Source organism: Salvelinus fontinalis, chromosome 31 (assembly GCF_029448725.1).
Source record: "Salvelinus fontinalis isolate EN_2023a chromosome 31, ASM2944872v1, whole genome shotgun sequence".
Classification (NCBI taxonomy): domain Eukaryota; kingdom Metazoa; phylum Chordata; class Actinopteri; order Salmoniformes; family Salmonidae; genus Salvelinus; species Salvelinus fontinalis.
The window spans coordinates 26938629-26958226 of record NC_074695.1 but is presented as its reverse complement, the minus strand read 5'-3'; the positions used below and the strand labels follow the sequence as shown (position 1 = coordinate 26958226).

Here is a 19598-nt window from a genome sequence, read left to right as displayed (position 1 = left end):
TGGGGGTTGTCAAGAGGGCTATCACGGGAGCTGACTGGGGTCTCTTAGGAGGGGTTGGGGTCTGTTGGGTTGGTAGTGTTGTCTGTCCCATTGTGGTGTTGAGGTTGTGGTCCGAATCTGAGGTGAGCTGTTCTGCTGGCTTCTCTGGGGGAGTGTTCCGCTCTTTGTCACACGTCAGATTTCTCACCTCCTCCTTCAGTGCCATGTGTGCCTCTATAAGTTCTCTCACCTCAGTCCGTAGAGCAGCCAGCTCTCTCTGACAGACGTCCATCACCATCTTCTACCCTCCGGGGGGGGGGGGGGGGGGGGGGCTGGTCTGTTTTGTGGGTTTGTTCTGTCTGGATTGTGTGGACTAATTCTCTGAGCTCCACCATGTCTCTCTCCAGCTCTGTGAATTTATCACTCTCAATGATGGAGAAGCAGTGCAGTTATGGGACCTGGGTGTGTTCAGTGCTGGTGACCATCCTCGTCTGCAGGACAGTTTGAAGAGGTGTGGTCAGACTCACTCAGGATGAGTGAGTCCTGCTGTGCTCTCTTTGATCCCGTCAAAGTCCTGCTGGAACTGCATGAGGATGCCCTGCACCTCAGACATTGACAGAGGTTGTTTCAGTTACCTCAATGTCTAGTGTTCTGAGTTTCCACCCTGTGCCAATAGCCTCTCTCTTGACACAGGGGTAGTGTGCTCTTATAGCACTGTGCCATGCCAGGGGATGGTCTGTGTGGAAAATTAATTTGCTTATGTTCCCCTCTTTGTAGCAGTCAGTAAATAGTGTCTCTAGATTGTTCATGAGGAGCTTTTTTTGGTACTACTTCAGTGCAGTGTTATTGTTGTTTTTTATCCATGGGGTACTGTATTGTAATGTCCTCTGCACAGGGATAAGGCATGGGGGCTTCAAAGGCCTCTGCATTTGGGTGGGGGGTCTGAAACTCTCCTGCCATTGTTAGGCTCAAGAGTTTTCACACCTCTCACTTCAAACTTCAGTGGTAATTGAAGTTGCAGCCAGGTCAGTTCTGTCCTAGCAGCTAGGTAGCTTAGTAGCCGTATTTACCAACCTTTATATAACAAAATTACCTAGAGATTATTGTATTTTACTTTTTGGCTTCAGAAGTAGGTTTAGACTGAACATTACTCACTCAGTTTTGTGTTGGATGGTATTTCCAGGTTCCGCTGTGTTTCCTCTGTAGGTTTTGGTTTGGTTTGTTTTTTCTTGATAGTACTTGGTAGTAATAGTCCATTCTGGTAATTTTGTCAAAAATCAACGTGTTAGGTATGGAATTTTGATTTGGATTGAAGGTTTTGATGTTGAGATTAGTATCCTGCTTAAGTCCTTGTGAAAAAATGGAAGTGTATCTAAATTTATCCAACTAATTCTATCTTTTTGCAGAACAACTCAGGCGCCCATGAGCTCACTACCTGTCTCTCTCTCTCTCGGAATCTCTTGGGTTTGATGACAAGCCTCTGTCAGTTAGAGTTTCCTTATAAAGAGCCCTCCATGCTAAAAGTTTATTGTATTTTTACTATGACTTTAGTCCTCCAAGTGTTCAGCCTGGGATGTATTTATTCAGGCACCAAACAGAATAGACTGAAACAAGGAGGGACTACCTGAACTTGTCCAATAAAAAATGTATGTTTTGCCGTTGCTTACCCTAATGAATATGAACCTGGTGAACTTGTGAGTTCAGTGGTTCATCTTGACAAAATCTTTTCTGAGCCCATCACCAAATTAGCCAGTTAGCCTACAATATGTGTGTTTGGTATTAGTAACGGGAAATTGATAGTTACATATCGGGATATTATTTTTTACAATATATCGTATTATTGTTTTGACAATATCGCAATATTATTTTTGCTCTAATTTGTTATACCTGCACCAAAACTCCAGTGTTTTTTCTCCATCTTCTTTTTAAATAGGGAGCCGATTTTGTTTTCATCACTTTTATTTTCATGACTGAAAACTTTCTCATGGCTCTTGTCTCTCTGCAGCAGACATATGGTGAGCAATATGTTTAGGGCATTGAATTGCAATAAAATCACAGTATTGAACCGCAATACATATAGAATGTCGAAATATATCAGCACCTAAGTATCGTGATATAATATCGTACTGTGAGGTCCCTGGCAATTCCCTGCCCTATGTATTATGAGTTGGACAGCTTAGGAAAGCATTGTGTAAAATAAGGTCTTATAATACCAATAACATTCTGAACAATAATACCAAGGGGATAAGACATATATACCAATTGAATGAGTAAATACCCCAAAGTCCTACTGGAAATGTGCAGGTGATGAATTTGAAGTAGAAGCTGTAGTTTAGGGCCCACCCGGAGACACGATGAGTCTAATCCTACCCAGCCATGTTGTTCTGGAATTTATTCTCTCCAAACACTGCACATTAACAATGATGGCAGACACCATATAAAATTGTCCCACACAACAGTAAAAAGCACCGGGTTGTTTTAACGCGGCGAGCCTCAATGATGTGTGCTCATTGTTGTTTAACAGACCCCTCTCGCACATAGGGCCTTGTTAATTTATCTGTCACCCTCAGCACAGCGGCTGACTATAATCCCCTATCTGCTGACACTGACAGGGTGCTGCTACTGCTACTGCTACTGCTGGTGCTACTGCTGGTGCTGTCTGAGCTATAGAGCTATATCCTGGATGATGTTTTAATGTAGCCCCATTACAGCTCTTTTTGCCTTTGTCAAATTCACAGGAATATTTACCCCTTTGACACACGATTAATGGTTTGTTGACTAAGTTGCTTGAGAATACCCTCTCATTAGGTAAAGCATGTGTTATCCCTGGCATTGCCGGCGCGCAAGCTGTTTTCTCATTGACATCCTTACACTCCCGTGGCGACAGGAAAGAGCAAGATGTCAAACAGCTTTTCTGCAAGGTTCTCAGTACGTGACTGCGCTGTACTAGTAGGCCTATTTGCAATGCGCTGCCCCTGTTTGTTGTGTAGACAATGATCGTGATTTTAAGTGTCGCTGAAGTGAATTAGAATGCCATTCAAGTGTCAGCATCTGCTATTTGAGGGTGGGCGTGTGGCGTGCCCCTGACAAGAAGAGCCTGCAGATATCAGTGAGGGAGTGAAGAAGATTCCAACAAATGACTGATGACGTTGGGATTGGGAAACTGTGGTTGTGACTAGATGGAGTAAAGCTATGACCGGAAGATACTTTTCGTAGCATGTTAGGAAAGCATTTTAGCTAACCCTAACCCCTTTCCTAACCTTAACCTAATTCTTCTAACCTGCTACATTAATTCTCCTAACCTGCTACGAAAAAGTCCCGGTTGTAGCTGTATTCCACCTAGTCAGAACAGGAAACTGTGCCTTTTTGTTTGAAGGGGACAGTCAAAGTCTTTGGTTTTGAGTTGGCTTCATACCTTTTGTTTTAAGACCTTAATCATGTTCAGAGTTTGCATGTTCTTGTTAAACACTCAGTCCTCCAGGAATTGTTATCCCTGCAAATTGAGAAAGGATATTTGGATAAGAGCAGTTGATTTTAGAGGAATTGGAAGGGAATCAATTTGGAGGAGAATCAAAGAGAAGCTCTATTCAAAGGAGGACTCTGTCTTTGAATTAGAAATACATGTTCTGAACAACGTCCATTGCGGATAGCCTGGAGACAAGGGTCAGCGTCTCTAAACAATGCAAATCAATATTGCAGGGGAGTAAATGTGGGTGAACCATGATAGAAAAAATTGATTCCTATAACTCTCTCTATTCAATGCCGAGCGGTTCAAATTAAGTTCACTTTAAAATAAGCCTTTGATTTGGGAGTTAAGGTAATATGTTTTTTTAATAAAAACAATTGGAAGGAAAGTTTTTAATCTGTGAATATTGAATGAAATGTATTTTTGGAGGATGTATTTCATTTCCTAAGCCAAGCCGTTATTTGTGTTTGCCAACACATTTCCCTGTGCTTTCAATGCACATATGCATACGCACGATGGCCATTCTAAAACAAGCCAAGATTACTATTTGAAAAATATAAATTAATGTACCCCCAAAACTAATTTTCTGTCCATTATCATTTCTAATCAGACTCTTCCATGGTGTTCAGTATTGGATTTCTCCATAGTAATTCAGTCAGCCATGCAGAATTCTAAGACATTGTCACCCATCACTTTCTGTCTCATTGAATTGTTCTTGACAAGGTCGAGTGCATAATGTGGTAATGATGAATCATGTACCAAGTGGGGATTTTCAAACTGCGAGGCTCAATGAACTTGCTATCGTCTTTGAATGGCCAAGGCCTGGCTGACAAGGCAGCCTCGCACACACATACAGTACACACACACATGGCACTCAGAGCCTCTGCTGTCCCTTTTCTGTCTCCCATTTCTCTCCATTTACATGTAGCGGTATTTGAGAAACTTCCAGGATGTGATTTAGAGTTAAAACATGTCGTGCACGAAATGCAGATGATAAAAGATTGTGGCTAAAATGCGATGACCCTGTGGTTTTGAATTTGAAAACACCTTCGCCTACTCAGAACAGCCAACAGAGTAAAAATGAACAGGCAGAGACACGGGTGCCATCAGAAATTGCCTCTGTATTTTAAAGTGCTTCTTGTTAACTTTCGCTCAATTTTTTAAAAAAAATGTTGGGAGGGAGGGGACGTTACCAACAAATGGCTTGGCTGTGCTTACAGGACCAATATATCATAAATGTGTGGGCTAGTTTCTCACGTTCAACATCTAAAGAAATGCACATATAGGCTACCATGTGCGGCTTTGCAAATGGTGAATATTTCCTGTATATTTGTATACTGCTTGTCTAATGTGGTATGAAGGTGCAACTGTATCTTATTGTGTCCAAGTCATTCAATTGGCTTTGAGATGAACACTCACTCTGCTCACTGTTACTCTGTCTTAGTATCTTGTGTCCTTTGCAGGTGGTGTAGTAGTTCATGATCAATTGTTTAAAACCCAATCTGTTTTCTTTTCACACCCTACTGTTTAACCCCACTATTACTCCTACTAATACTAATGATCTTGGCACACACATTTAGTCTTCTCACTCACTCATTGTCCTGTGTGTGTGTGTGTTCAATTGCAGGTGGTGTACTTCCACAACTCTCTTTCTGCCCATCGTGGTGGCTGTGGTGGAGCTGGTGGAGTTACAGCCCAGGGCAGATGGCTCCCAGCATGCACTGGGGTGCTGCTAAGCCATCCTGCACCTCTTCTCAGCAGGACAGAACCTCAGGCAGGTGAGGGGGACAGAAGGTGATTGGCCCTGTCCTGATACACAACACACACCTTAATTACAGTTTTCCCATCAAGAGCCGTGTGATGGATTTTCATAGATTATTACTTCAAAAGTATTCAGACCCCTTGACTTTTTCCACATTTTATTGTGTTACAGCCTGAATTTAATTACATTTATATTTTTGGTCACTGGCCTACACACAGTACTCCATAATCAAAAAAGGGGAATTATATTTTTACAAATTAATTACAAATGGAGCGATTAAATGTCTTGAGTTAATAAGTATTCAACCCCTTTGTTATAGCAAGCCTAAATAAGTTCAGGAGTAAAACTTTGCGTAACAAGTCACAAATTGTATGGACTTTTTGCAATAATAGTGTTTAGCATGATACCGTACAGATATACAATTAATTATATGTAAGATCCCTCAGTCTAGCAGTGAATGTCGAAACACAGATTCAACCGCAAAGACCAGTTTTGACTTAAATGTACTTGAAAATCTACGGCATGACCTGAAAATTGTTGTCTAGCAAAGATCAACCAATTTGATGGAGCTTGAAGAATTTTGTAAGGAATAACTGGCAAATTTGCACAATCCAAGTGTGAAAGCTCTTAGAGACTTACCCAGAAAGACTCGCTGCCAAAGGTGCTTCTTCAAAGTATTGACTCTGGGGTGTGAATACTTCTGAATTTCATTTCCAGTATTCATTAAAATTTTTCTAAAAACATGTTTTCACTTTGTCTTTATAGGGTATTGTACAGAAGAGTATTAGAGCCAAGTGAATAGAAAAATAAATAAAACACAGCGATGGGTGGTGGTACTTGGATTTTCATGGATAGTACTTTAAAATAGTGGCAATATGTCGAGAATAGTAGCAATATTTAGAGAATGAACAAACCATGGTGCGTGTCATGGTGCCTTTCGAATTTGCTACAATGTTATCCTCAATCCCCTGCATATGCCAACACCTTGCATTGTATCTTAGATTGTAACCACTAGTCCAGCAGCCTATATGTCAAAACGAAAGGTTAACTTACAAATTTGTGCGTAATGGCATGGTGTTTTATTCCAATGAGGTAACTTCATAGGCCTACGCTTATTATCTTGTGAATGCAAATCACGGATTGCATGGAGACGGATAGTGAGTTCCTGTCAGGCTCTTGAGCTGCACCCAAACCCCTGTCATGGACCTTGTAAAGCCAGGGGGCGGGGGTTTGGTTAAAGTCCTGTCTGAGACAGCAATTTACGGTCCATTATTATAACGTAACAGGTTTGGCACTAGACTCTATGGTGAACAAGTGGTAACCTGAGTTAGCCGTATAGCTGAGACAAATACCTGTAATGAACACGATGGGAGACAGAGAGCTGGTTTCAAGCGCAGGGAGCAGCAGGTTTTTATTGTAAAGGACCACAGGAGGAGGCAGGTAGCTGGGTCCAGGGGCAGACAGAAGGTCATACACCTGGGGTCCAAAAAGGCAACAGTACAGGCAGGGAAAAGGCTAGTAATGTCATCCGGGAGATCAGGCAATAGGTTGATAACAGGAAATCCAATAGGCTAAAGTACAGGCAGGGAATAGGCAAAAGGTGTCGTTAGTGAGGCAGGCAAAAATGATCATACATGGGAGGATTAAATTACGGGAAAAACAGAGCTCCGAATAGAAGTGTCACAAAACAAACAATAACTCACAATGATGGGGTGCAAAGAACTGAACTAAATAGTGTATGATAATGACATACAGGTGTGTGAACGGGTGATCAGAATTCAGGTGATTGGGATCTAGAGATGAGCTCCGTTGAGGGGATCTATGTGTTTGAGAGTGTGAGTTGGAAGCAGACGTTACAATAACAGAGACGATGCCCCTGACTGTTTTGGGATAACCTATGCATCCTTCATTCCTCCCATCCTTGAAGCCATCACTGATAGATGGATAGTGAAAGGAGATATTACACTAGGCTACATACCAAGTCATGTCAGATCAGTGATTATTTTTTTTATAGCCTATCATTTATCTAATAGGCCTACTGTATATTTAGATTAATGATTATTTAAAGAAAGGGGGATTCCATCCATGGATATATTCAAACAGCGCCTCAGATGAGCTGCTTTGCGCATGCAGGAGTGGTCCTTGAGTTGGCTCTCCTCCCACAGACATGTTTGCGTAAAACCCCTGCTTCATTATTCAGTCCTCCCGCAGCCATTGGATAGGCTTATAATTTACTTTAGCTTGCCCACTGTAACGTATGATTAGTCTACAGGTTAGGTTACTCAATCTAGTGGGCAGCTATAGGTTTATAATGGGCTGCAACATAGCGGTGTTGTAGTGTATTTGGAGAGCAGCTTGACATGGGACATGCACATGCATAGCCCCCAGTCTCCAGCATCCCAAGATCATTAGTTTTATTGAGTAGCCTACTAGCCCAGCCATGTCACCTGTGATACAAGTCAGTATTCGACGTCCATCGATTGGAACAACTTCAAAATGTGATGTTTGAGAAGCATGGATGAACGTCTAATTCTGACGTGAGACTGAAAGCTGGTCGCAGAGCTTATAGTTGTTAGAAGGATAGTTGTCATATGGGGGAAATACTACCCTTACTAAAGCACCATGGATAAGGTAATTAAAAGTTGCCATTATGCACAGATCTTTTGCGAGATGTTCACCTAGGCTATGCAGCAGAACGTTGTAGCGAATTTGGAGGGCAGACTGACGCGGACTCAGCCCCAGTTCTCTTCTAATTCAGTGACAATAACGTTTTTTGGTTTGTGCTCATAATGCACCATGTCCGTTAGGAGAGTGTATGTCTATAGTCCTGAAATTACTAAGGGGAAACTGTGTGCGAGTAATTGGATCATTCGATTGATAAGCATGAGTGCGCAGTGATGCCTGTTTGAACGAATGTATTAGATTGATGGTCATTTGTTTTTACCCCTGCCCCCCCCCCACACACACAACCCTCTTATCTCTACCTACAGTGCATTCGGAAAGTATTTAGATCCCTGGACTTTTTCCACATTTTGATACGTTACAGCCTTATTCTAAAATGGATTAATTCTTTTTTTCCCCCTCAAATGACAAAGCAAAAACAGTTTTTTAGAATTGTTTGCACATTTATAAAAAATAAACCTGAAATTCTACATTTACATAAGTATCCCGACCCTTTACTCAGTACTTTGTTGAAGCACCTATGGCAGCCTTATAGCCTCGAGCCTTCTTGGGTATGACGCTACAAGCTTGGCACACCTGCATTTGGGCAGTTTCTCCCATTCTTCTCTACAGATCTTCTCAAGCTCTGTCAGGTAGAATGGGGAGCATCGCTGCACAGCTATTTTCAGGTCTCTCCAGAGATTTTCAATTGGGTTCATGTCCGGGCTCTGGCTGGGCCACTCAAGAATATTCAGAGACTTGTCCTGAAGCCACTCCTGCATTGTCTTGGCTGTGGGCTTAGGGTCGTTGTCCTGTTGGAAGGTGAACCTTCACCCTGGTCGGTTAATCTTTCCCTCGATCCTGACTAGTCTCCTAGTTTCTGCCGCTGAAAAACCACCCCACAGCATGATGCTGCCACCACCGTGCTTCACCATAGGAATGGGGCCAGGTTTCCTTCAAACGTGACTACTTGCATTCAGGCCAGAGTTCAATATTGGTTTCATTAGACCAGAGAATATTGTTTCTCATGGTCTGAGATTTCTTTAGGTGCCTTTTGGCAAACTCCAAGCAAGCTGTCATGACTTTTACTGAGGAGTGGGTTCCGTCTGGCCCATCTACCATAAAGGCTGCAGAGATGGTTGTCCTGTCTGGAAGGTTCTCCTATCTCCACAGAGGAACTCTGGAGCTCTGTCAGAGTGAGTCGGGTTCTTGGTCACCTCCCTGACCAATGCCCTTCTCCCCCAATTGCTCAGTTTGGCCAGGAAGCCAGCTTTAGGAAGAGTCTTGGTGGTTCTAAACTTCTTCCATTTAAGAATGATGGAGGCCGCTATGTTCTTTGGGGACCTTCAATGCTGGCACAGTTCCCCAGATCTGTGCCTCGACACAATCCTGTCTCTGAGCTCTACGGACAATTCCTTTGACCTCATGGCTTGGTTTTTGCTCTGACATGCACTGTCAACTGTGGGACCTTATATAGACAGGTGTGTTCCTTTCCAAATCATGTCCAATCAATTGAATTTACCAGAGGTTGACTCCAATCAAGTTGTAGAACCACTCAAGGATGATCAATGGAAACAGGAAGCGCACCTGAGCTCAATTTCGAGTCTTAAAGAAAATGGCCTGAATTCTTATGTAAATAAGTAATTTCTGTTTTTTATTTTAATTACATTTGCAAACCTGTTTTGCTTTGTCATTATGGGGTATTGTGTGTAGTTGGATGAGGGGGGAAAAGTATTTTATACATTTTAGAATAAGGCTGTAACGTAACTAAATGTGGAAAAGTCGAGGGGTCTGAATGCACAGTTCCTTCTGAAAATAATATGTGGCACAACCTCTTCCAGGTCCTAATAATTATAATAATATGGTTATTATGTGCTAAAAGAGCAAGGATTTCCTTGTTACTAAGTATAGTTTCACAAGTCATCTAACTCAGGTATTTCATCGGTGGCTCGCATAGCAACAGGCAGCCAGGGAGACATGCAATTAACCAAATCCCATATCTTAATCTTGAAATATAACTGACTTTATTCTCAAAATGGCGACTTTATTCTCAACATTTTTAGTTTATTCTCAAAATATTGCCTCTTTATTCTTGAAATATTGCTACTTTTTTAAAGTACCATCCTGCAAAAAAATGTTATCCAAGTACCACTTGGCCCTAATACTCATCCTTAGTATTGTGTGTAGATGTTTGAGATTTTTTAACACAACAAAATGTGAAATACATCTAGGGGTTGAGGTCAATTCACCATCAATTTAGCACACAAAGGAGGATAAATTGAAATTTCAATTCAACAATAGAAAAATCTTTGCTTCATGAATTGATACTGAATCAAGACCCCAACTCGTTGAGGGAAGGAATAATATAACTGTTTTGGAATAGAAAAAAAATGGTGTTATTTCTCTTTTCAGAAATAGGTCTATTGAATGTTGTGTAACACTTAAAACCAACATGTATAATACTTTAAAACCTATTATTATTGTGAATGTGTACCTCTATTAGCCTAGTAGGGGATTTCACATTACATTTGCAAAAACTGCATTGGGCCAGCCATTGTTTTTCCCATGGAGGAGGAGGCGCGTAGAGGCTCTGAAGAGTTCCATTTATAACAGTGGCACATGGAGCCCCCAAAGACTCTTGCCAAGTTCAAATGATTTGAACTTTACAATGCTCTTGCCTCCTGTGCCTACCTTGAACTTACAGCAAGAAAAGCACCTTTTAATGTGAGACAGTCATAGTCACCAAACGGCCACAGAACACAGATAAAGCTGACAGCTCTCAATTGATGAAAAAAGTTAGATACAAACTTTTCTCCGAAAATTTGAAATTATTAGTAGTTCTAATACAGTATTTCACAAATGTTTCATGTGCATTTGTGTCTATTATGAGTCACTCCCTAAACAACTTGTCTTGATTGATTCTCACCGTCGTTTCCTTTGTTCCTAGGCTAAGTTTGTACCATGGAACACCCAGGACCCTGCTCCATCTACTGCCAAAGGATCCTAGCAAGCGTAAGTGTCTTTCATATGCCCTCTTACACCAGTACACCACTGTCAATATTCAGCTTTAACAACCATTAAGGTTGAACCCCAAATGGCACCCTATTCCCTTCATAGTGCACTACATTTGATGGGCTCTATAGTGCACTATGAAGGGAGTAGGGTGCCATTTGAGACACATCCTAACTTAGATACACAGACAGGCGAACAACTAGGCTAGATCTTACGACCGCCTCATAAACGCTGCAGTCCGCTTTGGAATTCAATTCAACTGGCAGATGTCAACATTGAGTCTCTAAGGAACCCTTGTAGACACACTAATCCAAGTGGAGTGGGCCGCCCTTGTGTTGAATCTAATTACGACGTGTTTTGTTTTGAGTGTTTAATAAAGAGATACAGTATCAACACCCGAGTGCCAATGACAAAGCATGCTAAATCCCAGGGATATTTTAATTGGGAGAGGCGGTGCCACTGTCTGATTACATGTATCATATTTATTAAGTCTAGTGTGCCACAACCATCTCAGCCAATTTGAATAGAGTGAATACTACTTTAGTGTGTGTTTTAACCAAATTACATAGGAACCATGTTAGAATAGGCCTACCACATTCAGATTTGAGGTATGTAATTGTGTTAACATTTCATCCCACTGGGTGGAGTAGACCGTATCAAAAAAGAAGATGCTGATCTTCCACGTTATACAATATACTTACAGCAGCCTGTGGCATGAAATAGGCTATTTGGTTTAAATACACTTAGGTTGGAGTCATTAAAACTCTCCACAATTTTCTTGGTAACAGACTATAGTTTTGACAAGTCGGTTAGGATATCTACTTTGAGCATGACATAAGTAATTTTTCCGACAATTGTTTACAGACAGATTATTTCACTTATAATTCACTGTATGACATTTCCAGTGGGTCAGAAGTTTACATACAGTAAGTTGACTGTGCCTTTAAACAGCTTGAAAAAATCCTGAAAATTATGTCATGGCTTTAGAAGCTTCTGATAGGCTAATTGACATAATTTGAGTCAATTGGAGGTGTACCTGTGGATGTATTTCAAGGCCTACCTTCAAACTCAGTGCCTCTTTGCTTGACATCATGGGAAAATCAAAAGAAATCAGCCAAGACCTAAAGAAAAAAATTACAAAAAACAAGTACAAAAGTATCTATATCCACAGTAAAATTAGTCCTATATCGACATATCCTGAAAGGCCACTCAGCAAGGAAGAAGCCACTGCTCAAAAACCGCCATAAAAACGCCAGACTACTGTTTGCAACCGCACATGGGGACAAAGATCGTACATTTTGGAGAAATGTCTTCTGGTCTGATGAATCAAAAATAGAACTGTTTGGCCATAATGACCATCGTTACGTTTGGAGAAAAAAGGGGGATGCTTGCAAGCCGAAGAACACCATCTCAACCGTGAAAGACGAGGGTGGCAGCATCATGTTGTGGGGATGCTTTGCTGCAGGAGGGACTGGTGCACTTCACAAAATAGATGGCATCATGAGGAAGGAACATTATGTCGATATATTGAAGCAACATCTCAAGACATCAGTCAGGAAGTTAAAGCTTGGTCGCAAATGGGTCTTCAAAATGGACAATGACCCAAAGTTGTGGCAAAATGGCTTAAGGACAACACAGTCAAGGCATGGAGTGGCCATCACAAAGCCCTGACCTCAATCCTATAGAACATTTGTGGGCAGAACTGAAAACTGTGTACGAGCAAGGAGGCCTACAAACCTGACTCAGTTACACCAACTTTGTCAGGAGGAATGGGCCAAAATTCACCCAACTTATTGTGGAAGGCTACCCGAAATGTTTGACCCAAGTTAAACAATTTAAAGGCAATGCTACCAAATACTATTTGAGTGTATGTAAACTTCTGACCCACTGGGATTGTGATGAAAGAAATAAAAGCTGAAATAAATCATTCTCTACTAATTTTCTGACATTTCACATTCTTAAAATAAAGTGGTGATCCTAACTGACGTAAGACAGGGAATTTGTACTAGGATAAAATGTCAGGAATTGTGAAAAACTGATTTTAAATGTATTTGGCTAAGGTGTATGTAAACTTCCGACTTCAACTGTATGTATGCAAAGAGTTGCACAGTAGACTTGCTAATGTTTGAATTACAACATAATAGTCCAAGTAGCTGTGTTGGCTATTTTTTAACATGAATATTGGAAAGGCCTCTCTCTCAAATGGACTCCTATGTACATTGTATTAATAAGAGTGTCTGTAGAATGCCTTTTTTTGTTTTCATGTCAACGACTAGTACTTCCATGTTCAAGCGGCTCAATGTTGTCCTCACACACACATGGTGACAACACACACACATTCTGTGTGCTGCGAATTAAGACTGCTGTTTACCTTGCTGTATGGGATAACAAGACCAAACAAAGCAAGCCTTAAGGTCGTTCCACCTCAAAAAGCACAAGAAAGAGGATTTCAACACCCACCATCTCAGATTGTTCTGAAATCGGTTATGTTGTTAGAAACAGCTAACATTAGCATTCCTGCAACATTATTTTGTTGGAATATAATTTGATCTCTGAGAAATTAAGCTAATTGATTGCACCCAATTTGGCCATTTTAATTTATATAACCTAACATCTGATTAGGACTAAACTTTTTCTAACAATGAATAAGACATGAGGAATCCAAAGAAGTGGTCAAAAGTCATCCACAGACCCCCTACACTCCATGCCAATCCCACCCCAACAAGTATATTGTATCTGTTCTGTTTGACAAGTAGTATGGAGCTGCGGCTCTGAGTATTGTTTCTTCATCCTATGTAATGTATTCTTAGTTTCCCACCCCCCCCATTCAGAGAGAAGACGTTGGGTATATGTCCCATCCTACATCCTGATATTACCAGGTTCTGACCACTAGATTGTGCTGTTCCTGCTATTAAGTGATTCATTTTTAAAGGGATAGGGTGTAATCAATTAGCTTAAGTTCTCAGAGTTTCCAGAACGCTTATCTTATCCATTTCTAAATACAGAAATTATTGCAGAACAATCTGAGATGGTAGATATTATGGCTTGCTGAACTCAACTTTGGACCTCAAAGCCAGTTCCACTGCTTTTTTTTCATTCTTCCCCTCTAATCAGGGAGTGATTTTTGGATACCAGATGGGTGCAATTCATTATGAGCTAGAACAGCAAACCAGCAGACTTTGGACCTCGTAGGGTAAGAGTTGAATACCACTGCCCTATTCATTTTAACAATACAGCCTTTTTTCTTGAGCCGAAGGCCAAAAAAATGTGTATTGTCCTGTTCTCTTGAGGCAGAGCTTCATCTGCTGTTCATTGGAAGAGCACAATTAAAGCAAAGTATTGTTAACTTCGACGTGCTGAAAAAGAGCGCTCAAAAGAGGATTTGCAGCAACATTTGTTTCTTGTGGCATAATATGTGGTATTTATTTTTCACGGAGCCAGGATTTTGAGTCCAATGACCTCAGTATACCTCTCCCTCCTCCTCTAGTGTGTACTCCTCACTCTAGCCTCACTCCTCTCTAATCATCTTCTCACCCCATAGAGACAGACAGACACACAGGGGTCAGGAGTGCACATTCTTCACCTGGGGCTTCTCCAGTCATTCTATCAAATCGTGTGTGCGTCTGCGTGCATGCACGTGTGTGTGCCCAGCATGCCGGGGAGAGTGCCGGTGGGTGGGGTTACTTGGTGCCAGGAGGAAGGAGTACGGCGACTGTGGTAGGAAAGGGAGCCTCTGTGCTGCCCTGTTTGCCAGCCTTTTCTGTCTATGTTCTCCTGCCCAGCTCCGGCCAGCCGCCACTGCGTACCGCCACCTAAGCCCCTTTGCTGGAGCCACCTGGGGGGAACAAGAGAGGGGACAAGGGGGATGGGATGATATTTGGTCGTTTTGGAGCCTGCTGAAGCTCCTCTCCTTGACTGACCTCTGGGGGTGGGGGAATCATGGAGGGAGGCAGAGAGATAAGGAAAGAGAGGGGGAGATGGGGTTACTTCTTGGCTCACCTAACCACTTCCGCATTGACCATGAGGGTACCAGAGTGTGTGGAGGAGGGAGGCAGAGAGGGAAAGAGAGAGAGAGAGCGAGAGGGGAGAATGGGCTGCTCTTGGGCCTACTCGGAGAGATGGGAAAACAACCAGATGGCACAGTGCTTCTTGGTGCTGTGAGACTACATTATGTTCACATTACTGTGTTGAAATCCACTATCAAGTTAAAATTTGAAAGTGCCTTGTGTTTTAGCTTGTTGTCATCTTTAAGGAAACTCAATTGATTCAGAGTTCAATGTGCCATTTAAAGGTTTGAAATTTCAAATATGTATCTAGCTTTAATGACCACTGTAATGAAAGTATTTAGTTGAGACGTTATTGCTACTCTACTGGAATCTGCTATTTAATTTTTCATTTTGAATAGCCTGAATCAATGCACCTTTGCTTTTCAGATACCAACCTGTTTCTGACTTTGCCCAAAAAAACCCTCTTTTCACATGCAGTCCATTTGTTATTCATCTCCATCGGTCTCTTCCCCGTCACCGTTGGAAATTCACCAGCCCTCTGATGCTGCTGAGCTACCTTTTTAAATTTGTACCTCTGCTTCATCTCCTGCCAAGTTTGTGCACCTGACACTAAGGTACCAAGATGTCTGCTTGAAGAATTTCTGGATTCCCTAATCCGTGTGCTGCATCAGAGAGGCAAGCGTGATGTATTATGAAAATATCAAATAAATGATGAAAACATTACCCAGATCTCACCACCTAGGCGCACATCTGTGTTCAGCTAGCTAGTTGCTTTGAATGTTACATTTTTACCCCTCAACATTTTTTAAACTACTACAGCAAGAGTCAGTTTTCCAAGAAAGCGGTGCTGTGCTCTGAAAGGGGTGTGCCGCAAGTTTAGCTGCGGCTTCAATGGAACGTACATGCACAATGCACAACAATGACAGTGCAGAAACAACTGAATAGCAGGTTTGATTTGGCCCTAATCAAACATACCACTCAGGGGAGTGACGTGACATGGTGAACATTTTAAATGTACGATGCCATGGAGGTCACACCCCCCCCCCCCCCCCATTTGATTATTGAACTGAATAAAAAACAACCATCAGTTAACCCTCTCAACTTCTCCAAATGTAGTACTGGAAGACACTCCCCAAAAACATCTTCACTGTCAACCTGATAAAGAGGCGGACACTGGGTGTGAATGGAGCTTCTATTAATGATCGTCACTGTCTCCGTTGAAGATGTAATTATCAGAGCTGTCAGAGTGAGCGATCACCATGCACAAGCCTGGGATGTACTACTGAACACATAGAACCCATCAAATTCACTGTGCTGCCTTTCTCAGGTTGTTGCTCAACACCTTAGACTGCGTGTTGATGAAAAGCATCATGGGGCTGTGTTTTTCATTGGAAGGTGGGTTTGAAGGATACACGTGTCAACCTGTCCCTCACATCACAGAGCCGTTTCCTCGTCTGCCGCTCAGCGCTCCTCTCTCCTCCACTCCGGTGATGAGGGAGCCCTTGTCCATGGCAACGAACTGTCATTTCGCACGCCCAAGCTCTCCTGCAAACAGCCCCCCAACGTAATGGAGCATGCACCTCAGCAACCAAATAGAATATTGAGAAATGGAAGTGTCGGTGTCGCTTTTTCGAAGCGCCGTGCTCCTTGTTCCTGGCTGGAACGGCAGCCTGTTTAACACCTGCAGGACGGGTGACAGTTGTTTGTGAGTAGTGACAGGCAATACTCTATGTCCCCCATAAAGATGATAGGAATCATATATTCATCTCTAGAGTGGCGGAACATTAGTTCCTCCTGTGACATTGCATGTAATATGAAAGCGTTTGCGATACAAATATTCATTGAAACACTGTGTTGTGTGTTATGTTGTGCAGAGAGACAGCTGTTGCCCGCAATCAATGAAACTCATTTGGTGTGCAGTTTGAAGCTTCACCATGCTCTGGAACCTGCCATGCACCTCTTCCCCCAGAACATGGTGCCTGGGGAAGAGAACATCCCCGGGGTTACGCCCTCCCCTACAGGTGGGACTACAGTGGAAACCGCAGGCCAGTGTTTCCCTCTTAGAGTTAACATTGATGTTATTTGTACAAGGCGGCCCTTTGTCCAACTACTGTATGTCCCGTTCTCTGTCACTTTCATATCCATCTAACTCTTTTGAAACTTGCATAAAATGTAAGGCCCCTAGCCTCAATTGGTTTCCATAGAAAATGTTTGATGTTGGAACTTGGCAGGACAATATATTTTGAGGATTTCTGCAAACCAATTTACAAAACATTAAACCAACAAACTCAGTGCCTTAGTTCACCTAGTAATGTGTTAGCTTACCTTAGTTCAAGGAAATTTGAAAGGCTTTTGTAATTTAATTATCAGTAATTTAAATATTTCACTTAAAAACAACATCTCCGTAAAGGCATTTGAAAGAATCCCAGGGTGCAATCTGGAGGTAATCCTTCAACCCACTTAGCTCTCCTCTGTGGCACCGTCTCCTAATTGAAAAGCAAATCAGGTGCTGGGAATGTAAACATTAAAGACAATCAGCTGCTCTCATTTGGGCGTTAATTGAAAGTCACACTTAAAATATCATTATTTGACATACACAAAGTATTTGGACACCCCTTAAAATGTGTAGATTCGGGTATTTCAGCCACACCCGTTGTTGACAGGTATATCAAATCGAGCACACTGCCATGCAATCTCCATAGACAAACATTGGCAGTAGAATGGCCTTACTGAAGAGCTCAGTGACTTTCAACATGGCACCGTCATAGGATGCCACTTTTCCAACAAGTCAGTTCATCAAATGTCTGCTCTGCGAGTGCTTCCCCGGTCAACTGTAAGTGCTGTTATTGTGAAGTGGAAATGTCTAGGAGCAACAACGTCTCAGCCGTGAAGTGGTAGGCCACACAAGCTCACAGAAGGGGACCACCGAGTGCTGAAGTGCGTAGCATGTAAAAATTGTCTGTCCTCGTTTGCAACACTCACTACCGAGTTCCAAACTGCCACAGGAAGCAATGTCAGCGCAATAACTGTTCATTGTGAGCTTCATGAGCTTCACCTACATTCCAAGATGGCGTAGCAGTCAGACATCTTGTCCTGTCCCGTGTATAGATATTTTTTCTTTGCATATATACATACACATATATAATTATTATTTAAAAATAAAAAAATTCTTAGCCTCAACTTCAACATACTCTCCTGCAATCCGCCTCACTCAATGTGGTGTGGATCTTCTATTTTCTTTACTTTAGAACCAGATCCCCCAACATAAGCTAACTAGCTACTAGTTAGTAGTCAGCTAGCCACTGCTAGCGGTCATCAGCTAACCTTTAGCCCGGACAACTCTTGCCACTCTGCACAGCGCGACTCAAACCAGAGCAAATCAGACTCATTTTTTCCCCATATCTCCAGATTCCTACCGCAAGCCTTGATCCTTTTCACCTGGATCATCGCAGCTAGCTAGCTGCTATTCCGAGTGGCCTCTCCTGGCTAACGTCTCTGTCCCGAAGCAAGAACCAATTAGCCTGGAGCTAGCCTTTGCTAGGCGAAGAGGTCCTACAGCCACTCCTTGGGCAACAATACCTATTTTGCCAATTGGCCTTTTTACTGGACCCCCAGGATCTCAGCGATCATTGCCTGCGTCCGTAATGGGTCTGCGGTCAAACAACCACCCCTCATCACTGTCAAATGCTCCCTAAAACACTTCAGCGAGCATGCCTTTCTAATCGACCTGGCCCGAGTATCTGGAAGGATATTGACCTTATTCCGTCAGTAGAGGATGCCTGGTTATTCTTTAAAAGTGCTCTCCTCACCATCTTAAATAAGCATGCCCCATTTAAAAAATATAGGACCAGGAACAGATATAGCCCTTGGTTCACTCCAGACCTGACTGTCCTTGACCACCTCAAAAACATCCTGTGGCGTTCTGCATTAGCATCGAATAGCCCCCGCGATATGCAACTTTCAGGGAAGTTAGGAACCAATATACACAGGCAGTTAGGAAAGCAAAGGCTAGCTTTAGTTTTCAAACAGAAATTTGCATCCTGTAGCACAAACTCCAGAATTTCTGGGACACTGTAAAGTCCATGGAGAATAAGAGCACCTCCTCCCAGCTTCCCACTGCACTGAGGCTAGGAAACACTGTCACCACCGATAAATCCACAATAATTGAGAATTTCAATAAGCATTTTTCTACGGCTGGCCATGCTTTCTGCCTGAATACCCCTACCCTGGTCAACAGCACTGCACCCCCCACAGCAACTTGCCCAAGCCTCCCCCATTTATTCTTCACCCAAATCCAGATAGCTGATGTTCTGAAAGAGCTGCAAAATCTGGACCCCTACAAATCAGCCGGGCTAGACAATCTGGACCCTCTCTTTCTAAAATTATCCGGCGAAATTGTTGCAACCCCTATTACTAGCCTGTTCAACCTCTCTTTTGTATCGTCTGAGATCCCCAAAGACTGGAAAGCCGACGCGGTCACCCCCCTCTTCAAAGGGGAAGACACTCTAGACCCAAACTGCTACAGACCTATATCTATCCTACCCTGCCTTTCTAAGGTCTTCGAAAGCCAAGTTAACAGATCACCGACCATTTCGAATCCTACTGTACCTCTCCACAATGCAATCTGGTTTCCGAGCTGGTCATGGGTGCACTTCAGCCATGCTCAAGGTCCTAAACGATATCAGAACCGTCATCGTAAAAGACAATACTG

General features: G+C 42.4%; 1 protein-coding gene across 1 annotated transcript in view; it reads left to right on the top strand.

The window, feature by feature from the left end:
* The window catches only part of LOC129829298 (nephrocystin-4-like), a 56888-nt gene extending 38573 nt beyond the window's left edge, over positions 1-18315 (top strand). The window contains exons 2-5 of the mRNA XM_055890980.1: positions 5073-5223; positions 10816-10880; positions 16762-16908; positions 18296-18315. Of these exons, the coding sequence (XP_055746955.1) occupies positions 5073-5223; positions 10816-10880; positions 16762-16908; positions 18296-18315 (383 nt within the window). The remainder of the gene's footprint in view (positions 1-5072; positions 5224-10815; positions 10881-16761; positions 16909-18295) is intronic.
* The last annotated feature ends 1283 nt before the right edge of the window (positions 18316-19598 follow it).